This window comes from Sardina pilchardus, chromosome 7, assembly GCF_963854185.1.
Source record: "Sardina pilchardus chromosome 7, fSarPil1.1, whole genome shotgun sequence".
In the NCBI taxonomy this organism is placed as follows: Eukaryota; Metazoa; Chordata; class Actinopteri; order Clupeiformes; family Clupeidae; genus Sardina; species Sardina pilchardus.
In genome coordinates, this window is record NC_085000.1 from 14008144 (window position 1) to 14027727 (window position 19584).

The 19584-nt window shown below is 45.0% G+C and overlaps 2 protein-coding genes across 6 annotated transcripts in view; one reads left to right on the forward strand and one right to left on the reverse strand.

Annotated features, from left to right (window-relative positions):
- The window catches only part of LOC134087367 (uncharacterized), a 29510-nt gene extending 20472 nt beyond the window's left edge, over nt 1-9038 (forward strand). The window contains exons 2-5 of one of the 5 annotated variants that reach the window (XM_062540813.1): nt 507-676; nt 2863-3064; nt 6035-6192; nt 7638-9038. In XM_062540813.1, coding sequence (XP_062396797.1) covers nt 507-676; nt 2863-3064; nt 6035-6192; nt 7638-7709 — 602 coding nt within the window. In that variant the 3' untranslated portion in view covers nt 7710-9038. The remainder of the gene's footprint in view (nt 1-506; nt 677-2862; nt 3065-6034; nt 6193-7637) is intronic. The other 4 variants (XM_062540814.1, XM_062540815.1, XM_062540816.1 and 1 more) reach the window with 4 other exon arrangements.
- Nucleotides 9039-10310: 1272 nt separating this feature from the next.
- mc3r (melanocortin 3 receptor) lies at nt 10311-17380 on the reverse strand. The gene is made up of 3 exons (XM_062540218.1): nt 16886-17380; nt 15647-16196; nt 10311-10375 (listed from the first exon to the last, which is right to left on the reverse strand). Exons 1-3 carry the CDS (start codon nt 17378-17380, stop codon nt 10311-10313), a joined length of 1110 nt encoding a protein of 369 aa, XP_062396202.1.
- Between the last annotated feature and the right edge of the window lie 2204 nt (nt 17381-19584).

Genomic DNA, 19584 nt, shown 5'->3' on the forward strand with positions numbered 1-19584 from the left:
CACAGCTACATCATTGGCAGGGTCCAAAGGTTCTGAAACACAACAACAACACGTTACATTTATATGACACTTTTCTAGACACTCAAAGCGCTTCACAGTGGAGGGGGGAACCTCCCTGACCACCACCAATGCATAGCCCCCACCTGGGTGATGCACCAGCTTGAGGTGGAGAGTGAGGGACTGAATCAGCCAATTACACGGGGGTATGATTAGAGGGCCACATTGGGAATTTAGCAGACTGGGCAAACCCAGCCGGCAATTGGATTTTGCCCTGCAGCTCAGGCTGGAACCCTGCACATTTATCTCTCCTGCTTCCTGTCCACGTTTGCTGGAAACAGGGTGGTGTATGCAGGACTATGTATTCTATAAGGTGGTGTATGCAGGACTATGCATTCTGTAAGGTGGTGCATGCAGGACTATGTGTATTCTATAAGGTGGTATGCAAGTTTACGTGATGTGTGCTGGACCTCCTCTGATTGGACAATCATGTGATTCCTATGTTGCAGCTCTGCTGTTCCTGATGGAGGTGTGTCTGAGTGGGTCCTCGGAGGCTCTGACGGAGATGAAAGATGTTGAGTGCTACTCTAACGTCCGCCTGCCTTGTGAGGCAGGGCGTGTCGGCCCCAAGTTCCGCTCCCTCACCTGGTACAAGGTACCACCTGTCACTTCTACTTCTGTAAGTGCTTGTCCATCCTCCCATCATACCTTCCTTCCTTCTTTCCCTCCTAGCCCCTCCTTCTAAAAGACCTCTGAAGTTTGCCTACAGCAAAGCTACCATCATTGCCCATATTAGGAGATCCGGTTTCTTGCGATTTCTCCTATGGGAAAATAACATGAAGATTTGTAATTATCGCACCTGTTAAACTCTGGCGGGGACGAGGAAATCAGAAAAGCAGACATTTGTTCTACACATCTGCCCTCGAGTGGATACTGTGATCTTCAGTATGTTTAGGTAGCGAACCTAAACCTTGATTTTTACAATGCAACTTGCCATAGGTAATTAGCTTCAACTAACTTTTGGATCTCCATATATACAAAGATGGCAGCTTCGGCTCCTTTTTGTAGACTTCAGAGGTCTTTTAAAGCAACACTAAAGAGTTTTTCGTACTGTAACATAATGTTTCCAAAATTATTTCAGTGGTTCATCAACTCATAACAGGGTGAACGGCACTTCTGCATTCACTTTGCGGCCCTCTATCGGCTAAAACCGCACAATGTAACTTTGTCAGATCGGGTCGCGTACCTATAATTTGATGAAATGAGACCTAAGAAACTACAAATTTGACTTGCTCTGATGTTGCAATACATCACACGTTCATAAAATCATGCAACATGCTCTACCTTGTCTGTGCCTGCGGACATCGTTATTTGGTGGATAAACAAATAGCGTGCGTGCAACAGAGGAAAAGTGCTTTAGTGTTGCTTTAATATTGTGAAGGAAATGAGGAAGGAATTAAGGAGGATGGGGGAATCAAGGAGAAATACATATGAGAAATGAGATGCTTTTTAAATTTGAATGCTTAAAATCACTTATAAGATACATCAGTTATCAATCATCAAAATATTATTTAGCATAATAATGGACAATAGGCAACACATAGGCCTAACCATAGTTACAGTTATTTAATGTACACCAACATAGGCATACGCATAATTTCATTAGACCTATTCATCATTACCATTATCTTGCAAAATGGAAATATCACAATTGCTCAGACCTCAGCGCTAATGTAGGTCTAAAAGTATAGAATATTATTTCCTTACTGTAGCCAATAGGCTGGACCAAAATTTAATTCAAATGAAAGGCATGGTTGTATTCTCTGCCATATTCACAGATTCAGACATAAAGTAGCCTAATTCAATCTGGAGCCATGTTGAAATAATTGATGGAATCTGTAGTCTATGTTAAACCGAACCTAAAACAGCACGTCTCACACATTTCAACTAAACTCTGGATTAAAAGTAGTCGATTAAATGAGTCTACTTTGTGTCTTCATGTCTGGATTAAATGAGTCTACTTTTGGTCTACATTTCTGGATTAAATGAGTGTATTGTACTTTGCCTCTGGATTAAATTAGTCTACTTTGTGTCTTCGAGTCTGGATTAAATGAGTCTGAGTTTGTGACTAAATCTGTGGAAATTTCAGAACTTGAGGAAGGTCTTTGTAAGGTCTCTCCTCTCAGAACCTGATTTCCTCAGGGTCCTGATGGCACATGTTCTGACCCCTTTAGTTGAATAGCGACGCCTCTGGAACAGTTCAAAGAGCTCTATCTGAACAGCTGATCGGTAGTCAGGGTAACTGTAACTGATCTGTAGTCAGGGTAAGGAAAGTGTTGTCTGAACCCACGCTGGAAAATTGTTGTCAGGTTTCTGGGGCTCGAACTCTAGCAGACATTAACGGCCCACAAACAGCCAACCACAAAGATTGGAACGTTAAAGCCATTCTTCAGGCATGGCACAAAACACAATGAAACATTTGAAAACGTTGACTGCATGTGTGCAATAGGGCCACATTCGGAAGGAGGCTACACACACGAGGAGAGAAGCAGAAGTGAACTAGTAAACATCCTCTTCTTCACACAGAATCCAAACAGGGTACTGAACAATAGCACTAGAAACTAAATCACAAAACTTAACAAGTAGCCTGTTCTCCTTTCTTAAAAGAGAGAAATGAAGGAAGTAAATCACAGAGGTGGGCATTTCTGTGCTTGTCTGTGTGTGTGTGTGTGTGTGTGTGTGTGTGTGTGTGTGTGTGTGTGTGTGTGTGTGTGTGTCTTCTGTAATTATGTGGATAGCGCTTTCCCTTCCGTGGTGTTGTGATGATTTGAGGTTCTAGTGATGTTCTGTTTGCTGTGTTCTGAGTTGCAGAACCGGACAGGTATCCTGAGGCTGAGGGGGGGTGAAACCACACTGTATAATTACACCCGCCGGGTTGCCCTCGGACCAGAGGGGCAGTTGATCCTGCCCCGGGTAACACCCAACGACACTGGCACCTACGAGTGCCTCCTGAGGGCAAATCTCGGGGGGCACAATCTCGAGTCGTCCGTCTACCTCTCTGTGAATGGTAGGTAATAGCAGTATTACTCTCTCTGATTGGTAGGAAGACCAGGGTCCTTTTCCCTGATTGGTCAGTAGACCAGTGTCCCTCTTTTTCTGGTCGCCACACCACTTCCCCCTTCTGTAATACAGCAGCCTCCCTGCTCCCGTTAGTATTTGTAGGCATTTCCCTGCCTGTGATTGATAGTTGACCGTCTTTTTCGTCTGCTTACATTTTTGCTGGTCACACAATTCTCTCAACATGTCTTTCAAACACCATAACTCCACACCAAATCTGCAATTAACACACAACAACTCTCAGTTTTCAATTTCCTAAAACACATTTTGCAAAACATCACACACACTTTTCTAACACACAAAGCTTGATAGCTTGATTTTGATTCACAAACACATCAAAATGCCACACTTAACCGCCACTTATTCACACTCAGTCCTCAATGTACAAAACACTACTTTACTGAATAAAATGACAATGAATGGGACTTTAGCATGATGTTCTACAAAAAGTCGCCATTACGTAAAAGTTCTCTTTATCCCCAAGTTACCATTAACTCAATGTTGATTTCTCTGTCTTCGGAAATGCCTTAGAAACGCACAAGTTTATTTTAGCAGTATTAGCAGCAACTATTATTTGGGGAAATACTGTAACTACTTCTGGTTTCAGTATTGCTTTCAATTATGTTTACTATGAATTCCAACTTCTCTATGTGGTGATTTGAGGCATTGTGCATATTGTGTAAGTAATTGTGGGTTTTGTGTTGTCTGGCTATCACCATACTTTGTTTAACACTCTGTAAAGCGCCGTGAGACATGTGTAATGTTTTTGGCGCTCTATAGGTAAAAATTAAATTGATACTAAGCTCAATCTTTTAAGCTTTATTTCCACTGCACAAGAGGCGTGATTAATGTGCAACGTTCAAATGACTCTGTATGCATTTGGAAAGTCTTTCAACCAATTACACCAACGATCCAGGCACACTTTTTGGATAAGTTAGTTTGTGATTGGACCCAGCAATCATGGACAGGAAGCAGGAGAGATAGATGTGCAGGTAGGTTTCCAGCCTAAGCTGCAGGGCAAAATCCAAATCGCCGGCAGATCAGGCTGGGTTTAACCAGCCTAGGTTTTACTGTATGTGTAGTGTTTTGAAAAATAGAGTTTTGAAAATGTGAGTAAACAGTGCCCACGCAACAGTAAGCGTTCAGTGGGACTGAACATATACACCACTTGGTACATATAGCCAAGTGGTATAGTGTGCGTTTAGTGTTGAAGTGAACACTTTCACTAGTTATTTGAGTGCTCTAAACAGAACTGCAGAAAGCAGAAATGGTCAGAAATATTTAGTTGGAATGGATAACTATGCAGAAACGGCCAGTGGGAACCGGATCATTCCGGAATCTCCCAGCCTCGTCTTTGTTCTCCTTATCATTTCCTTTGGAAAGTCTCTTACATTAAAGCAACACTTCTTGATATGTTACTCTGCTATTTTAAATACAAACTTCTCTGGAGGTGAAGGATGAACAACAGGCAAAAACTAGATGCACCACATAGCGGTACACAATATCACCGCCGCTCAGTTCTGCACATTCTCTCCACAAAAATAAATTACGCTTGTCAACTTTCCTGTAGCCTATCTCTGATTTGTGCAATATATGTATATATCTCCTACTCTTGCAAAAGTATCATCATTGTACGAAACATGCTGTTGTTGTTGTTGTTTTGGCATGACACAGGAAATGTTTTCGAAGGGTAAAAAGCAGTTTGCAGTAAAGCTTCTCCTATTTACTTTATTCCGTGACCCGGAAATCTGTTTTCAACATCCGTTCATTCTGTTTACATGCCTTCTCAGTACGCTAACTAGAATATGCTTCAACTTACAGTAGATTTATTTCGAAATGTTGACAATTCTGCCCTAAGCATGGATAATCTACATCATATATGACCGATATAAAAGAGAAATGTTTACTTCATTCACTATGATATGTTAAGCACTGTCAACCGTCACGTTAAAATAGATACAGCGCAGCTTCGCCGGAAATAGAAAACCATTTTCTGAATGCTGACGGCCATTGTTGGCTGCGGAATATCGTGAATATTGGCTATATTCTGGTGCCCCCTCTTTGGTGCCCCCTCTTTGATGCACTTCGCATAGTGGTAGCTGCATTCGGTGGTAGCGATGGCACTTAGTGTTGTACTACTGTTGGTCTCTGCAAAGGATTTAGTTAAAGACATCACCCTGTGGTGAGATGAGATAAGCGCTGCTTCGTTTCTTGGGGGGGCTGCTTCCTGTCTTGAGGTGAGGGGGTATTTCCTGCCAGCAGAAAGGAGGAATAGGGTCTTAGACTGCACACTTCTGCGAAAGACTCTTTGTGTGTGTGTGTGGCTTTCAGTGAAACCCAAACTGAAACAGAAAAGCCAAAGCCTTAAATATGAACATAAATACATCATCATTGAATAAAAATAGAGCTCTCTCTCTCTCTCTCTCTCTCTCTCTCTCTCTCTCTCTCTCTCACACACACACACACACACACACACACACACACACCACAGAGCTCATAGGTCAAAAGTGCTTTATTGGCATGACAAAAAAGGTATTTTCATTTTTGACTGCTGTACTTGAGTGCAAAGATTAACCGGAGTCATATTCCTTGTTTGTTCATGCAAACCTGGCAGATTCTGATTCTAAAGCAATCATACAGAAGAATGCATAGAACAAGAATTTTAACTTATATAAAAAGTTCTCTCTCCCTCTCTCTCTGATACACACACACACACACACACACACACACACACACACACACACACACACACACAGACAAAGCCACACACACACACACACACATGTACACATGCAGAGACCCACACACATACAGTACGCGCAGACACACAAACACACACAGACTCTCTCTCTCACACACACACTCACACACTCGCTTGCCGGATGTGTGAATCTTACCTGTGGTGTTTTATTCTCTGCAGCCTGCATTGAGCCAGTGACAGAGGCGCCCATTGGCAAGGACTGGACCGCTGCAAAGAGCCCCCTGCTGGACGTGTTGGAGGTGCCCGCAGGTTGGGCTGCCCTCGCCTTCATTTCCCTAAGCCTCCTCAAGATCATCTTATGCCTGGTGGTCATCAAGGTGAGAGCTGCGTCATAAACATCTCAATTTTCAATTTCAATTTCATTTCACTTATAGAGCGCCAAAACGTTACACATGTCTCATGACGCGTTACAGAGTGTTCAGAACATTCAAAGAGAGCCCATGAGTAACAGGGGCAAGGAAAAACTCCCTTGAATTGGAGATACAAAATATATATCTCAAAATACACGTTTCAAAATACATATCTCAAAAACATCAGCTGCTTCAAAATACTGTTAGAGCTGCATCATAAACATCTTCAGATCACCACCTGCTTCAAAATAAGAGCTGCGTCATAAACATCTCAATTTTCAATTTCAATTTAATTTCACTTATAGAGTGCCAAAAGATTACACGTCTGTCTCATGGTGCTTTACAGAGTGTTAGACATTCAAAGAGAGCCCGTGAGTAACAGGGGCAAGGAAAAACTCCCTTGAATTGGAGATACAAAATATATATCTCAAAATGTATATCTCAAAATCATCACCTGCTTCAAAATAAGAGCTGCGTCATAAACATCTCAAAAACATCCCCTGCTTCAAAATAAGAGTTGCGTCATAAACATCTCAAAAACATCCCCTGCTTCAAAATAAGAGCTGTGTCAAGTTACAATAATGTTCGAGCTATGGGATCACACAGCGAACGCCAGCGTTTTTCAATCCAACAGGTGACCTGTGCACCACTGTGATTGCCTCCAACCACTCATTGGGTTCAATTTAGATAGATATCTGATATTAAAAATAAATATTGATAAAAAAGATGAATAAAAATAAAGCTTGAAGATGGGTAGGCTATTCAAAATGTAGTCTAGGCCTCTCCTGTGTGTTTGGTCAGTTTTAGGCCAAATGCATGAAGGTCCACGTCAACCGTTGTTTTTGTTTCTTTGGTTCAAGATGATACTCAAAACGCAGATTGACAAAGTTGATATTAACAGGATGGGGTCGTACATCTGTCGTGCTTGTGTATGTACAGTATGTGTGTGTGTGTGTGCACGTAAATCAAAGGCGATGGAAACATTTTTTTTTCTTTCCTTCCCATGTCTGGGTGTTTGTGGCTGTGTGTGTGTGTGTGTGTGTGTGTGTGTAGGGGGGTTGTTATTTCCTGGGCAGCTGAGTTTCAGCGAGGATAGCTGTTAATCTCCTCCTCTGTTTCCCCCAAGTTTACTCAGTTCGAAACTTACAGGTCCGGAGCCCTGTGTCTGCACTGTGAGAGAGAGTACAGAGGGGTGAGGTGTATGTGTGTGTGTGTGTGTGTGTGTGTGTGTATGTGTACAATGATTCTGCAGCAGAGAGGTGGATACCAAAGCAGGCCAGCACTCTTTGTGTTTGTTCGTGTGTGTGTGTGTGTGTGTGTGTGTGTGTGTGTTTATGATGATGTGATGTGATTTGGTGATTGAAAAAACTTGACTGTGTGTGTGGCCTGATCTCCTTCTTTGTCGTCTGCAGGTGTTGGCCAAGATGAGACCTTCCCAGAGCTACCGAGTGGGAAGCAGGAGGTCAAACAAGTCACAAACATGAAGCCCAACACCAGCAGACAACAGACACACATGTAGCTGGCTGTGGGCTGCCATTTTATAAACTGGAACTACTGTATATGCTCCCAACTCTGGCTTATTTTACAGCAACAACAACAGTAACACTTTGCATTTTTCCAGTCGCCTAAAATGCTTTGCAGTGATAGGGGGGAACGTCACTAACCAGCACCAATGAGTGGCGGCCACCTATGATGCACAGCAGCCATTACGCACCACAACACTCACCACACACATGGTTGAGGTGAAGAATGAGAGTGAATGAGTGAGCCAATTACACGGGGGGATGATTAAGGAGTCAGAGTGAGCCAATAGACTTCTGAAGTTCGCCTACAAAAAAGCTACCATCTTTGCCCAAATAAGGAGATCCGGTGTCTTGACATTTTTTTTATGGGAAAATAACATGGGGATTTTCAATTATTGCACCTGTTAAACTCTCGTGGGGATGATGACATTGGAAATACAGACGTTTTTTGCTACACAGTTTTGTCCACTGCCGTCTAGTGGATTCTGTGATCTTCGGTAGGTGAAGATGGCACATTTTGCTACCCCAGAGCTAACTTACAATGCAACTTGCCATAGGCAGTTAGCTTCAATTAACTCCCGGATCTCCTTATATGGGCAAAGATGGCAGCTTTGGATCCTTTTTGTAGGCGAACTTCAGAGGTCTATTACACGGAGGGATGATTAAGAGGTCAGAGTGAGTGTGCCAGGTTGGGAATTTACTCAGAACACTGGGGAACCCCCTAGACTTTGCGATGTTTGAGTCCACATCCCACCAACTGGCACAGCGTCCCTTTCACTGTGATTGGCGGAACGAGTGCCACCTACAGTACTAGCCACCTATCAACACCGCCTCTTGGAGCAACTTCATTTTCCAAGGAGCTCTAACTCAGCAGAGAAGACACCGTTTGCAAATTCTTATTGGATTGACACATTTCCCCCACCCTTTTGCAGAACAGTTAACACGGATGCCATTCACACAGTCGAAACTTCATTGTTTTAGCTATGGTAACCAAACAGACACCATCTGCTCCTAACTATTAGAAACTACCTACATCATCTGTAGGATTCACTGAAGCACCTTTTTAACACTCCATCACACAAATCTTCAATTAGCAATCAGTCTGCAGGCATCTGCAGCATCTGTCTTGTTATACTGTAATAGAATTTATTTTTTTATTTCTTATACTCTAATAGATTTTATTTTGGTTTACCAGAACATGTATTTTGGGTAATAGTTATTTTTTTTCTGTTTCATACTAAAAAAAAAAAAAAAAGAATAAATGGAATTAATAAAATTAGTATCAAAGCATGTCTAATTCTGGATCCAATTATTAGCAATCCGTAAATTAGTGAATACTGTAGTAAGGTGAAGCACACACTAACCCGGAGCAGTGCTTCCTGCTCAACAGCGGTGCTCAGGGAGCAGTGAGGGGTTAGGTGCCTTGCTCAAGAACACTCATGGACTGGTCGGGGATTGAACCAACAACATTCCGGTTACAAGCTCCAGGCACTAACCAGTGGGCCACAGCTGCCCCTAGCCATTGCATCGAAGCTTCATTTTGTGTCCAGTAAAGCATTTTTGATTTTTGAGAAAGAAAGGTGGCCAGCATGTCATGTGGATGGAACACGTTTGGTTCTATGCATGATGATGTCATGTGGATGGAACACGCTTGGTTCTATGCATGATGTCATGTGGACGGAACACGTTTGGTTCTATGCATGATGTCATGTGGATGGAACACGTTTGGTTCTATGCATGATGTCATGTGGACGGAACACGTTTGGTTTTATGCATGATGTCCTGTGGACGGAACACGTTTGGTTCTATGCATGATGTCATGTGGATGGAACACGTTTGGTTCTATGCATAATGTCATGTTGATGGAACACGTTTGGTTCTATGCATGATGTCATGTGGACGGAACACGTTTGGTTCTATGCATGATGTCCTGTGGATGGAACACGTTTGGTTCTATGCATTACCAACTTTCGATGGAATTTTTGCTGAGCTTCTAGCCTGGCCAAACTACAGAGATGTATAATCTGGAGTCGGACCATTCACAGAGCTGAAGCCTGTGGGTGGGATGAACCAGTGTCTTTCAAACTACTCTGCACGTAATAGGCCAGCATTTGTGACCAATCGTAGCCGGTCGGCATAACGGCAAATACTGTACATCCTTCTTTAAAACTAATGACTTGAGTGCTTCTTTCTGCTCAACCTTCAAAGAAAAGCCCAAGTCTAACTCTTCCAAAGACGATGTTCTCTATGGTTGTTGCAACACGGTCTCACACCCAACTTGTCGAATGAGGACGCATGGGCCAGCCCCCGGCGTCAATATTGGAAGCCGAAGGGCTCAAGGACTCCGTACATAGATAGAGCGTTCTGATTGGACAGGCTGACTTGGTGCCGAACGCAGGCTTGGTCTTACGGTGCGACCCTAGACCATTCCGCTTGGCAAAAAAAAAAAAATTGCCGCTAGGGTGCGTCTAGATTTCTAGGCTACTGAGCTTCAATAATTCAGTAGATACAGGGTATTCATTGGTCTGGCTGCCGGCTATGAAATAGGTGAAATAAAGCACTTCAACAATTATCATGACCATGGCTAGAGACCAAACTAAACAAGCACAGAACAGTATGCTCAGAGCCTGACAGGAAGTGAGTGGGAACTTGAAGTGATTTTATCTGTACCCTTCTGCTGTGATGAAGTGCACAAGTATGGCAAACATTATATTTGTGTTACCAATGTTTATTAAAATAAAAATTAAAACAATACAACGGATGATGATCAAGAAAAGGTAAGTACTGTAACTGTCTCTAAACTGAGGTCCAGATGTACTAAGAAAGTACCGTCTGTTGTAGATATTACTTGTGCCTTAAAAATATATATTCACATGAACAGAAATATTAGAAACGGTGCTGGAAAAAGTGATGGGTGTCTTACGTAGGTGAATAAAAACAGGTGATGGGTGTGAATAAACTGAGCATGTGAGTAGGTGATCTGGAGGCTGGCAGTCTCCCTATGGCTAACACTCATGAATCATCATGACGAAAATATGCGTTCCCTTTATGTGTGTAGGAGGGTGTGTGTGTGTGTAATTGAATGGTCTGAATGGAACTAGAAAGGAAGAAATGTGATGTTCATCTAAAATGTATCAATGTGCCATCTGACATCCTTTAACCCCTCAGATGCTCGGTGATAGCTCCTCTGTCTGTTATTTACTGTCTGTCTGTCTTGTTTACTGTCTGTCTTGTTTACTACCTGTCTGTTTTGTTGAGCCGTCTCGCTCACTGTCTGAACTGTATCCTGTTTTGATCTGTCTATTTTAGTTAGCCGTGTGTGTGTGTGTGTGTGTGTGTGTGTGTGTGTGTGTGTGTTTTATTTACCTTTCTCATTGGCTCTGTCTGCTCTCATTAACGGTATCCACTGCTGATCTCTTATCTCCAGGGGCACTCAGAGCGTTGTCTCCACAGGGGGGCGCTGTTAGCCCCACACCCTCACCACAGGAGAGGACTGCAGTATGGATTATATATCAAATCTCTACCCGTCTGTTCATTCTCTCTCTCTCTCTCTCTCTCTCTCTCTCTCTCTCTCTCTCTCTCTCTCTCTCTCTCTCTCTCTCTCTCTCTCTCTCTCACACACACACACACACACACACACACACACACACACACACACAGTCTATACAGTTAGCCCTTATTGGATTTTCTAGCATGTGTTTGACTGCTTTTGCCTGGAGATTGACCTGTGTGCCAACAGACCACTGAGGATCTCCCTACCTCATTTCCTCCACTCCTCAGTCTGATTACCCCTCCTCTCTTCCTCCCCTCTTCTCCTCACTCTCATCACTCTTTCACCCCCTCTTCCCCTCACTCTCCTCACTCTATCACCCTCTCCTCACTCTTTCACCCCCTCTTCCCCTCTAACTCCTCAGTCTGATTACCCCTCCTCTCTTCCTCCCCTCTTCTCCTCACTCTTTCACCCCTCTCCTCACTCTATCACCCCTCTCCTCACTCTTTCACCCCTCTCCTCACTCTTTCACCCCCTCTTCCCCTCACTCTCCTCACTCTATCACCCCTCTCCTCACTCTTTCACCCCTCTCCTCACTCATCACCCCCTCTCCTCACTCTCTCACCCCTCTTCTATCACCCTTCTCCTCACTCTATCACCCCCTCTCATCCCTTTACTCTCTCATCACTCTATCACCCCTCTTCTATCACCCTCTCTCATCCCTTTCAAACCACACACAAACATACAGTATATGAAGAGATAGATAGATATAGACAGGTGCTTTATTCATCCCAAGGGAAATGTTAGGCATCCAGTAGCTTATACAACCAAAACAAAACACACATACACACCTATAGCTCACATACATACAAATCACTCACATACATGTAAAGAGTATAGAGCAGGTGAAGTGATTACAAAGGTCTGGTATGGACTGACCCACTGATGTGTGTGTGTGTGTGTGTGTGTGTGTGTGTGTGTGTGTGTGTGTGTGTGTGTGTGTGTGTAATGACCATGATAAGGTGCTATGGTAGAGTGTGTGTGTGTGTGTGTGTGTGTGTGTGTGTGTGTGTGTGTGTGTGTGTGTGTGTGTAATGACCATGATAAGGTACTATGGTAGAGAGTGTGTGTGTGTGTGTGTGTGTGTGTGTGTGTGTGTGTAATGACCATGATCAGGTGCTATGGTAGAGTGTGTGTGTGTGTGTGTGTGTGTGTGTGTAATGACCATGATAAGGTGCTATGGGAGAGTGTGTGTGTGTGTGTGTGTGTGTGTGTGTGTGTGTGTGTGTGTGTGTGTGTGTGTGAGTGTGTAATGACCATGATCAGGTGCTATGGTAGAGTGAGTGTGTGTGTGTGTATGTGTGTGTGTGTAATGACAATGATAAGGTGCTATGGTAGAGTGTGTGTGTGTGTGGTGTGTGTGTGTGTGTGTGTGTGTGTTGTGACCATGATAAGGTGCTATGGTAGAGTGTGTGTAATGGTGGCAGTGTAAAAGTGAACAGTGCAGTAGGGAATTGAACAGTGCAATAACAATATGCTTTAAGAACAATAGAATAACACGATTAAGTTATACAGCTAAAGATTGTAGAAGCAACAGGTGTAGATGTGATGACCATAGTCCAGCTTGTGTAGAAGGGCTAATATACAGTAGCCTGTAAGACTATCAGATGCACAGCAGACAGAGTGATGAGATGGATAGGCTCATGCTGAAGTCCATTTCTCCGCTCCTCTCGTGTGTGCCATTGAAAAGCTGGATGGCCATGGGGATAAAGGACCTCATCAATCTATCTGTTGAGCATGACAGTGACAGAAGTCTGCAACTATATGCCTTCTGTTTATTGAGCGTGTGAGGTGGGTGGCGGAGGGTCATTGTTCATGATGGCCAGCATCCTGTTCATGGTCCATCTCTCTGCCATTGTTGTGAGTGACATCAGCTCAATGCCAACAACAGAGCCAGGCTCTGTGCATTCTCAGCTACCAATAATTAGACTAGTATGCCCACCCCGACACACACACACACACACACACACACACACACACACACACACACACACACACACACACACACACACACACACACACACACACACACACACACACACACAATTCTGTGAGAGTGTGTCGAGTCCTGTCACATGCCCGGCTGTGTTTGCAGCCAACAGCCAGTAGGGGGCAGGCCAGCTCAGCTTCAGCCGTATATGGTTATGAGTATGATTATGGTTATGGGATTTAGCAGACACTGTTGTCCAAAGCAACTTACAAATAAAACAATACAATAGATAGGTTAACAGTGAACTTCACAGTGAACAGTTTTAAAAGTTGGTAAGATTGCATAAAGGAGAAGAGCAATAATAAACAATAATGCCAATACAATCAATAGTCTAATGAAAATAAACAACAAGCATAACATATACTATAATGTAATATACAAACCATAACTAATAAGAAAGGTTTAATTAACTAAGTGCATGCTGAACAGATATTACAGATATTTGTTTGATCACAGTGATAAAGCAAACACACACACACACACACACACACATACAAGCATGAACACAAAATCACACACCCATGCAGACACACAAACACTCACACACACATAATACACACACACACACACACACACACACACACACACACACATACACACACAGGCACAAATACACGCACACACACAGACAAACAGACACACAGACACACAGACACACACACTCCCCTAGTGTATATCACTTAGAGAAGCAAAGCCCCCTACAACACACACAGGTGTGTGTGGAGCATCACAGTAGTGGCACGTTGTGCTGTGCAACGATTAAGCTCAATTTCATTACAAAACACAGGACATGAGCTGCATGATATTCATGCACACGCGTGTATGTGTGTGTGGGTGTGTGCGCGTGTGTGTGTGTGTGTGTGCGCGCGCGTGTGTGTGTGTGTGTGTCAGATGGGAGCGTGGCAGGTGTGTGTGCAGCAGCACAGGATCTCCCTGAAGGTGTTGCGCATCTCGTGGCTGCGGCAGGCGTACTGTAGATGAGCGGGTCGATGTGTGTGTGTGTGCAGTGTTGGGGAGTAACGCATTACATGTAATTGAGTTACGTAATTTAATTACAAAATAAATGTAACAGTAATATATTACAGTTACTGTAGAAAAAATTGTAATTCCATTACAGGTCCTTTTGACATTTTTCAAAATTACAATTTGAATTACATCTCAATATTATCAGCAAAACCTTGCAAAGAATATTGCATGTAAAAATAACTGTTTCCCTCCACAGCCATAGTTTGATATGGGACCTTCACGTCTACAGCGCCTGCCTGCCTGTAAACGTGTTATGATTATCATTATGTTATCCTCACAAAAAATGTGATGCTAATTCATGTATTGAATGCCCTTGCTGCCTTGTGCGCTTGTACAGAACTGCTCGGCAGCCTGTAGACCAAGGCCGAAATCTTCGCATGGATTTGGGGACTATATATATCATTAAAAAATCGGAAAAGTAATTAAAAAGTAATCAAAAGTAATTAGTTACGTTACTCAGAAAAAGTAATTCAAATAGTTACACTACTATTACCTTTTAAACAGGGTAACTTGTAACTGTAACACATTACATTTCTAAAGTAACCTTCCCAACACTGTGTGTGTGTGTGTGTTTGTGTGTGTGTGAGTGTGTTTGTGTCAGTTGGGAGCGTGGCAGGTGTGTGTGCAGCAGCACAGGATCTCCCTGAAGGTGTTGCGCAACTACTGGCTGCGGCAGGTGTAGATGAGCGGGTCGATGTGTCTGTGTGTGTGTGTGTGTGTGTGTGTGTGTGTGTGTGTGTGTCAGATGGGAGCGTGGCAGGTGTGTGTGCAGCAGCACAGGATCTCCCTGAAGGTGTTGAGCATCTCGTGGCTGCGGCAGGCGTAGATGAGCGGGGTTGATGTGTCTGTGTGTGTGTGTGTGTGTGTGTGGGAGTGTGTGTGTGTCAGATGGGAGCGTGGCAAGTGTGTGTGCAGCAGCACAGGATCTCCCTGAAGGTGTTACGCATCTCGTGGCTGCGGCAGGCGTAGATGAGCGGGTCGACGTGTGTGTGTGTGTGTGTTTGTGTGTGTGTGAGTGTGTGTGTGTGTGTCAGATGGGAGCGTGGCAGGTGTGTGTGCAGCAGCACAGGATCTCCCTGAAGGTGTTGCGCATCTCGTGGCTGCGGCAGGCGTAGATGAGCGGGTCGATGTGTGTGTGTGTGTGTGTGTGTGTGTGTGTGTGTGTGTCAGATGGGAGTGTGGCAGGTGTGTGTGCAGCAGCACAGGATCTCCCTGAAGGTATTGCGCATCTCGTGGCTGCGGCAGGCGTAGATGAGCGGGTCGATGTGTGTGTGTGTGTGTGTGTGTGTGTGTGTGTGTGTCAGATGGGAGTGTGGCAGGTGTGTGTGCAGCAGCACAGGATCTCCCTGAAGGTGTTGCGCATCTCGTGGCTGCGGCAGGCGTAGATGAGCGGGTCGATGGCGGAGTTGCACATGATGAGCACCAGGTAGGTGGTGAAGTGTGCCATGTAGCAGCGGCACGGCGGGCGCCCGGGACAGGTGAGCAGCAGCAGCAGGTGCAGGAAGAACGGCGCCCAGCAGCACACGAACACGCCCAGCAGCAGGCTGATGGTGACGGCGCCCTTCATGCCCGTGCGTCGCCGCGGCAATGGCCTGGGGGCGGGGTCGTTGCCGGGGTCGTTGCCGGGCGGGTCGTCGTCGCGGTGGTGGTGGTGGTGCCCTCCGGTCTCGGGGGCGGGCGGCAGGGCGGCGATGCGCTGGGCGTGGATGCGGGCGAGCAGGAACATGTGGACGTACAGCGTGGCCATCAGCAGCAGCATGGCGAAGAACAGCGCGATGAGACACACCACCACCGTCGTGCTCTCCGAGAACACGATGAACACCACGCCGCTCACCACGCACACCAGCCAGATGCCACAGATGGCTGCCAGAGCACGGCGCACCTGGAGGGGAACACCTTAGTTACAGGTGGCACACACCTGCTCAACAGCAGCTTTTAGTCAGGGGTATCTTTAGAGCACCAGTTTTAAAGGCTCGGTACCTAAGCCTGTAGAACACCAGTTTTAAAGGCTCAGTACCTAAGCCAGATGTATCCGTAGAATGCCAGTTTTAAAGGTTTGGTACCTGGAATACGCTAAAAAGGAGCTATGTAAAATTCTTTAAGATCTGGGTTATCTTTTTCATTTCACACTTTCCATGTGATGACTGAAAGTGAGGTAAGTGACTCCCATAGCTTTAAAGGTGCGGTATGTGACTCCGGTAAAGGCGAGATATGTGACTCTCGTAGCTTTAAAGGTGAGGTATTTGACTCTCGTAGCTTTAAAGGTGCGGTATGTGACTCCGGTAAAGGTGAGATATGTGACTCTCATAGCTTTAAAGGTGCTGTATTTGACTCTCATAGCTTTAAATGTGTGGTATGTGACTCTCGTAGCTTTAAAGGCACGGTATGTGACTCTCGTAGCTTTAAAGGTGCGGTATGTGATTCCGGTAAAGGTGAGATATTTGACTCTCGTAGCTTTAAAGGTGGAGTATGTGACTCCAGTAGCATTAATGTTCACGTTGAGGGGTGAACTCACCATGACGATGCTGTGGTAGCCATGACGGTGCTATGGTAACAGAGCGTGAGACTCACCGTGACGATGCTGTGGTAGCGGAGGGCGTAGAAGATGGTGATGTAGCGGTCCACGGCGATGGCCGAGAGGCTGCACATGGACGCCACCAGCGAGATGCAGATCATGGAGTCGCAGATGTTGTCGACGAGCTGCAGGAAGCGGTCCCCTAGCAACAGCAGGCGGCTCTGCAGCAGCGCTATGACGACGGTCTCCAGCGCGTTGGACAGGCTGACCAGCATGTCCGCCGCCGCCAGGCTGCACAGCAGCAGGTACATGGGCGAGTGCAGGTTCCGGTTCTTCACCACCGCCCAGATCACCAGAACGTTCTCCAGCAGGCTCACGATCCCCAGGGCCAGGAACACCTCCGCACGGATCTGCACCTGCTCACACAGAACCTCCGTTGCCGCCGCCGCAGTCCCGTTGGGCTCCTCGTTAGAACTGTTAGAACCCTCCGCATCTCCACTGGAGTTCAGCCAGACGGCCAGAGACGAGATGAGGTGATGAGATCCGTTCATCAGAAGAGGAGAGAAGAGGAGAAAAGGATGAAGACAGAGAGAGATTGAATGAAGGAGGGAGGAGAGGAGTGAGAGGAGGGGAAAGGGAGAGAGAGATGGACACAGAGAGAAGATAGGGAGGGAGGAAGAGATGGACACAGAGAGAAGAGAGGGAGGAAGAGAGAGTAGAGGAGAATGGGAAAGATATTTAAACAATAGTCAAGAAATGAAAGATACAGAATAAGACTTGAGAACCATATAATGTCCAAACTAATGTTGTTTGAGAGACATGCTCATACCAGAATAAAAAAATATGATAGAATATGACAAGGAAAGCAATGTACACAAAAGTTGATTTAGCTAACAAGTCAAATCACAGAGATGAAAAAATGACAAGACAAAACTAATGAAAGACAGACAGAAACAAAGAAAGAGAGAAAAAGAGGAGGGATTGAAAGAAGTTGTAGAAGAGAGAAAGAGAGAGACTGAGAAAGGTGGGGGAGGGAAAGAGAGAAATAAAGACTAAGAAGAGAAAGAGAGGATCAGAGAAGCAGAGGAGAAAGAGAGGTTGAGAGAAGCAGAGGAGAAAGCTGTTGCTGAGTCGAGGGTGGTCTGCGCTTTTCTGTCCAGCATACGTTCACTCCCACTGAGAAAATGTGTGTGTATGTGTGTGTGTGTGTGTGTGTGTATGACGTGGTAGAAATGGATAATGACAGAGCTAGGGAGGGAGGGAGACAGGCAGACAGAGATCCAGAACTGTATCTGTGTGTGTGTGTGTGTGTGTGTGTGTGTGTGTGTGTGTGTGTGTGTGTGTGTGTGTGTGGGAGAGAGAGAGAGAGAGAGAGAGAGTGTGTGTGTGTGTGTGTGTGTGTGTGTGTGTGTGTGTGTGTGTATGCGTGTTTACCAGTGTTGGGGGTAACGCGTTACAAATAACGCGTTAGAGTACTCTTAAGGGTTTTTTTCAGTAACGAGTAACTTAACGCGTTAGTTTTGCTAATTCAGTAATTAGTAACTCGTTACTTGCCAAACTAAGCACTCGTTAGTACTCCGTTACTTTAAGAATGTCCCTGCCTCGATAAAGAAAATTATTAAAGTCCTTTCGTCAGATGCGCTGCTGTCTGTGCTCCTGGCCCTTCTCGTTCTGTTTGTGTGTGGGTGTGGTGTGTGTGGGTGTGTGCGCGCGCACCTGTTTGCTACGTATGTCACTCCCGGCAAGATGGCAGAGAAGACAGCTTTAGATACGTGGAGGTACGCGCATTACTTTGAGTTTCACAGCGAAAAGGACGACAAGAACATACTGGGCATAGGAGATGTTTGTTGTCAAGACATGAAACATACCGACTGGACTTAGGACATCAGCAGGAATGTCCGTGTCTGTGCATGGTGCCCACTGCATTGGCTATCTGAAGTTATCGTGAGTGACCATTTTCTTATTTCGGGAAAAAAACACCTGTCTAGCTTCTGTATAAGTGAAAGGTGGAAGGTTGAATCTGCTCTCTTGGTAACAGTAATACACACCTCTGCATCTTGTTACAAAACAACGCGCATCTACAATTATTGTCTATGATTTCCTTTAGATCGATAGATATATTGCGCAACTTTCGGACCGCCCCCCCCCCCCCCCCCCCGCACGCGCCTCTCCCCACAGGCATTTTGTTGGTAACGCAGGAGTACTCTAACGCGTTATTTTTATTAATGGGAAACGTAGTAACGTAACGGGTTACTTTTAATTGATACTAACGCAGTAAAGTAACTAATTACTTTCAAAAGTAACTATACCCAACACTGGTGTTTACACAGAAACAGAATTAACTAGATGTACCGCAAAGCGATACACAATATGACCGCCGCTCAGTCCTGCACATTCTCTCCGCAAATATCAATCACGCTTGTGTTTCCATCGCCTACTCCATCCCTACTGCAACTTTTATGTATGTAAATGAGTGTGTGCATGTGTGCGCTTGCTTTTGTGTATGAGTGCTTCTCTGTCTAGTGTGAGTGTGTGTCTGCTTGTGTGTGTGTTTAATGTGTCTCTGAGTATATGTTCACTGTGTTCTCTGCCGTCACTGTCACTCCAATATCAGATAACACACACACACACACACACACACACTCACATGCGCGTGTGTGCACACACACACACACACACACAAACACACATACACAGGCACACACTCACACACGCACACACTCGCGCACACACACACACACACACACACACACAC

Coding starts and splice junctions, on each gene's coding strand:
- mc3r (XM_062540218.1), bottom strand. CDS start 17,380: ATGAACGGATCTCATCACCTCATCTCGTCTCTGGCCGTCTGGCTGAAC. Junction 16,197..16,885: donor GCTACCACAGCATCGTCACG/GTGAGTCTCACG, acceptor GTTCCCCTCCAG/GTGCGCCGTGCTCTGGCAGC. Junction 10,376..15,646: donor CTTCAGGGAGATCCTGTGCT/GCTGCACACACA, acceptor ACTTCCTGTCAG/GCTCTGAGCATACTGTTCTG.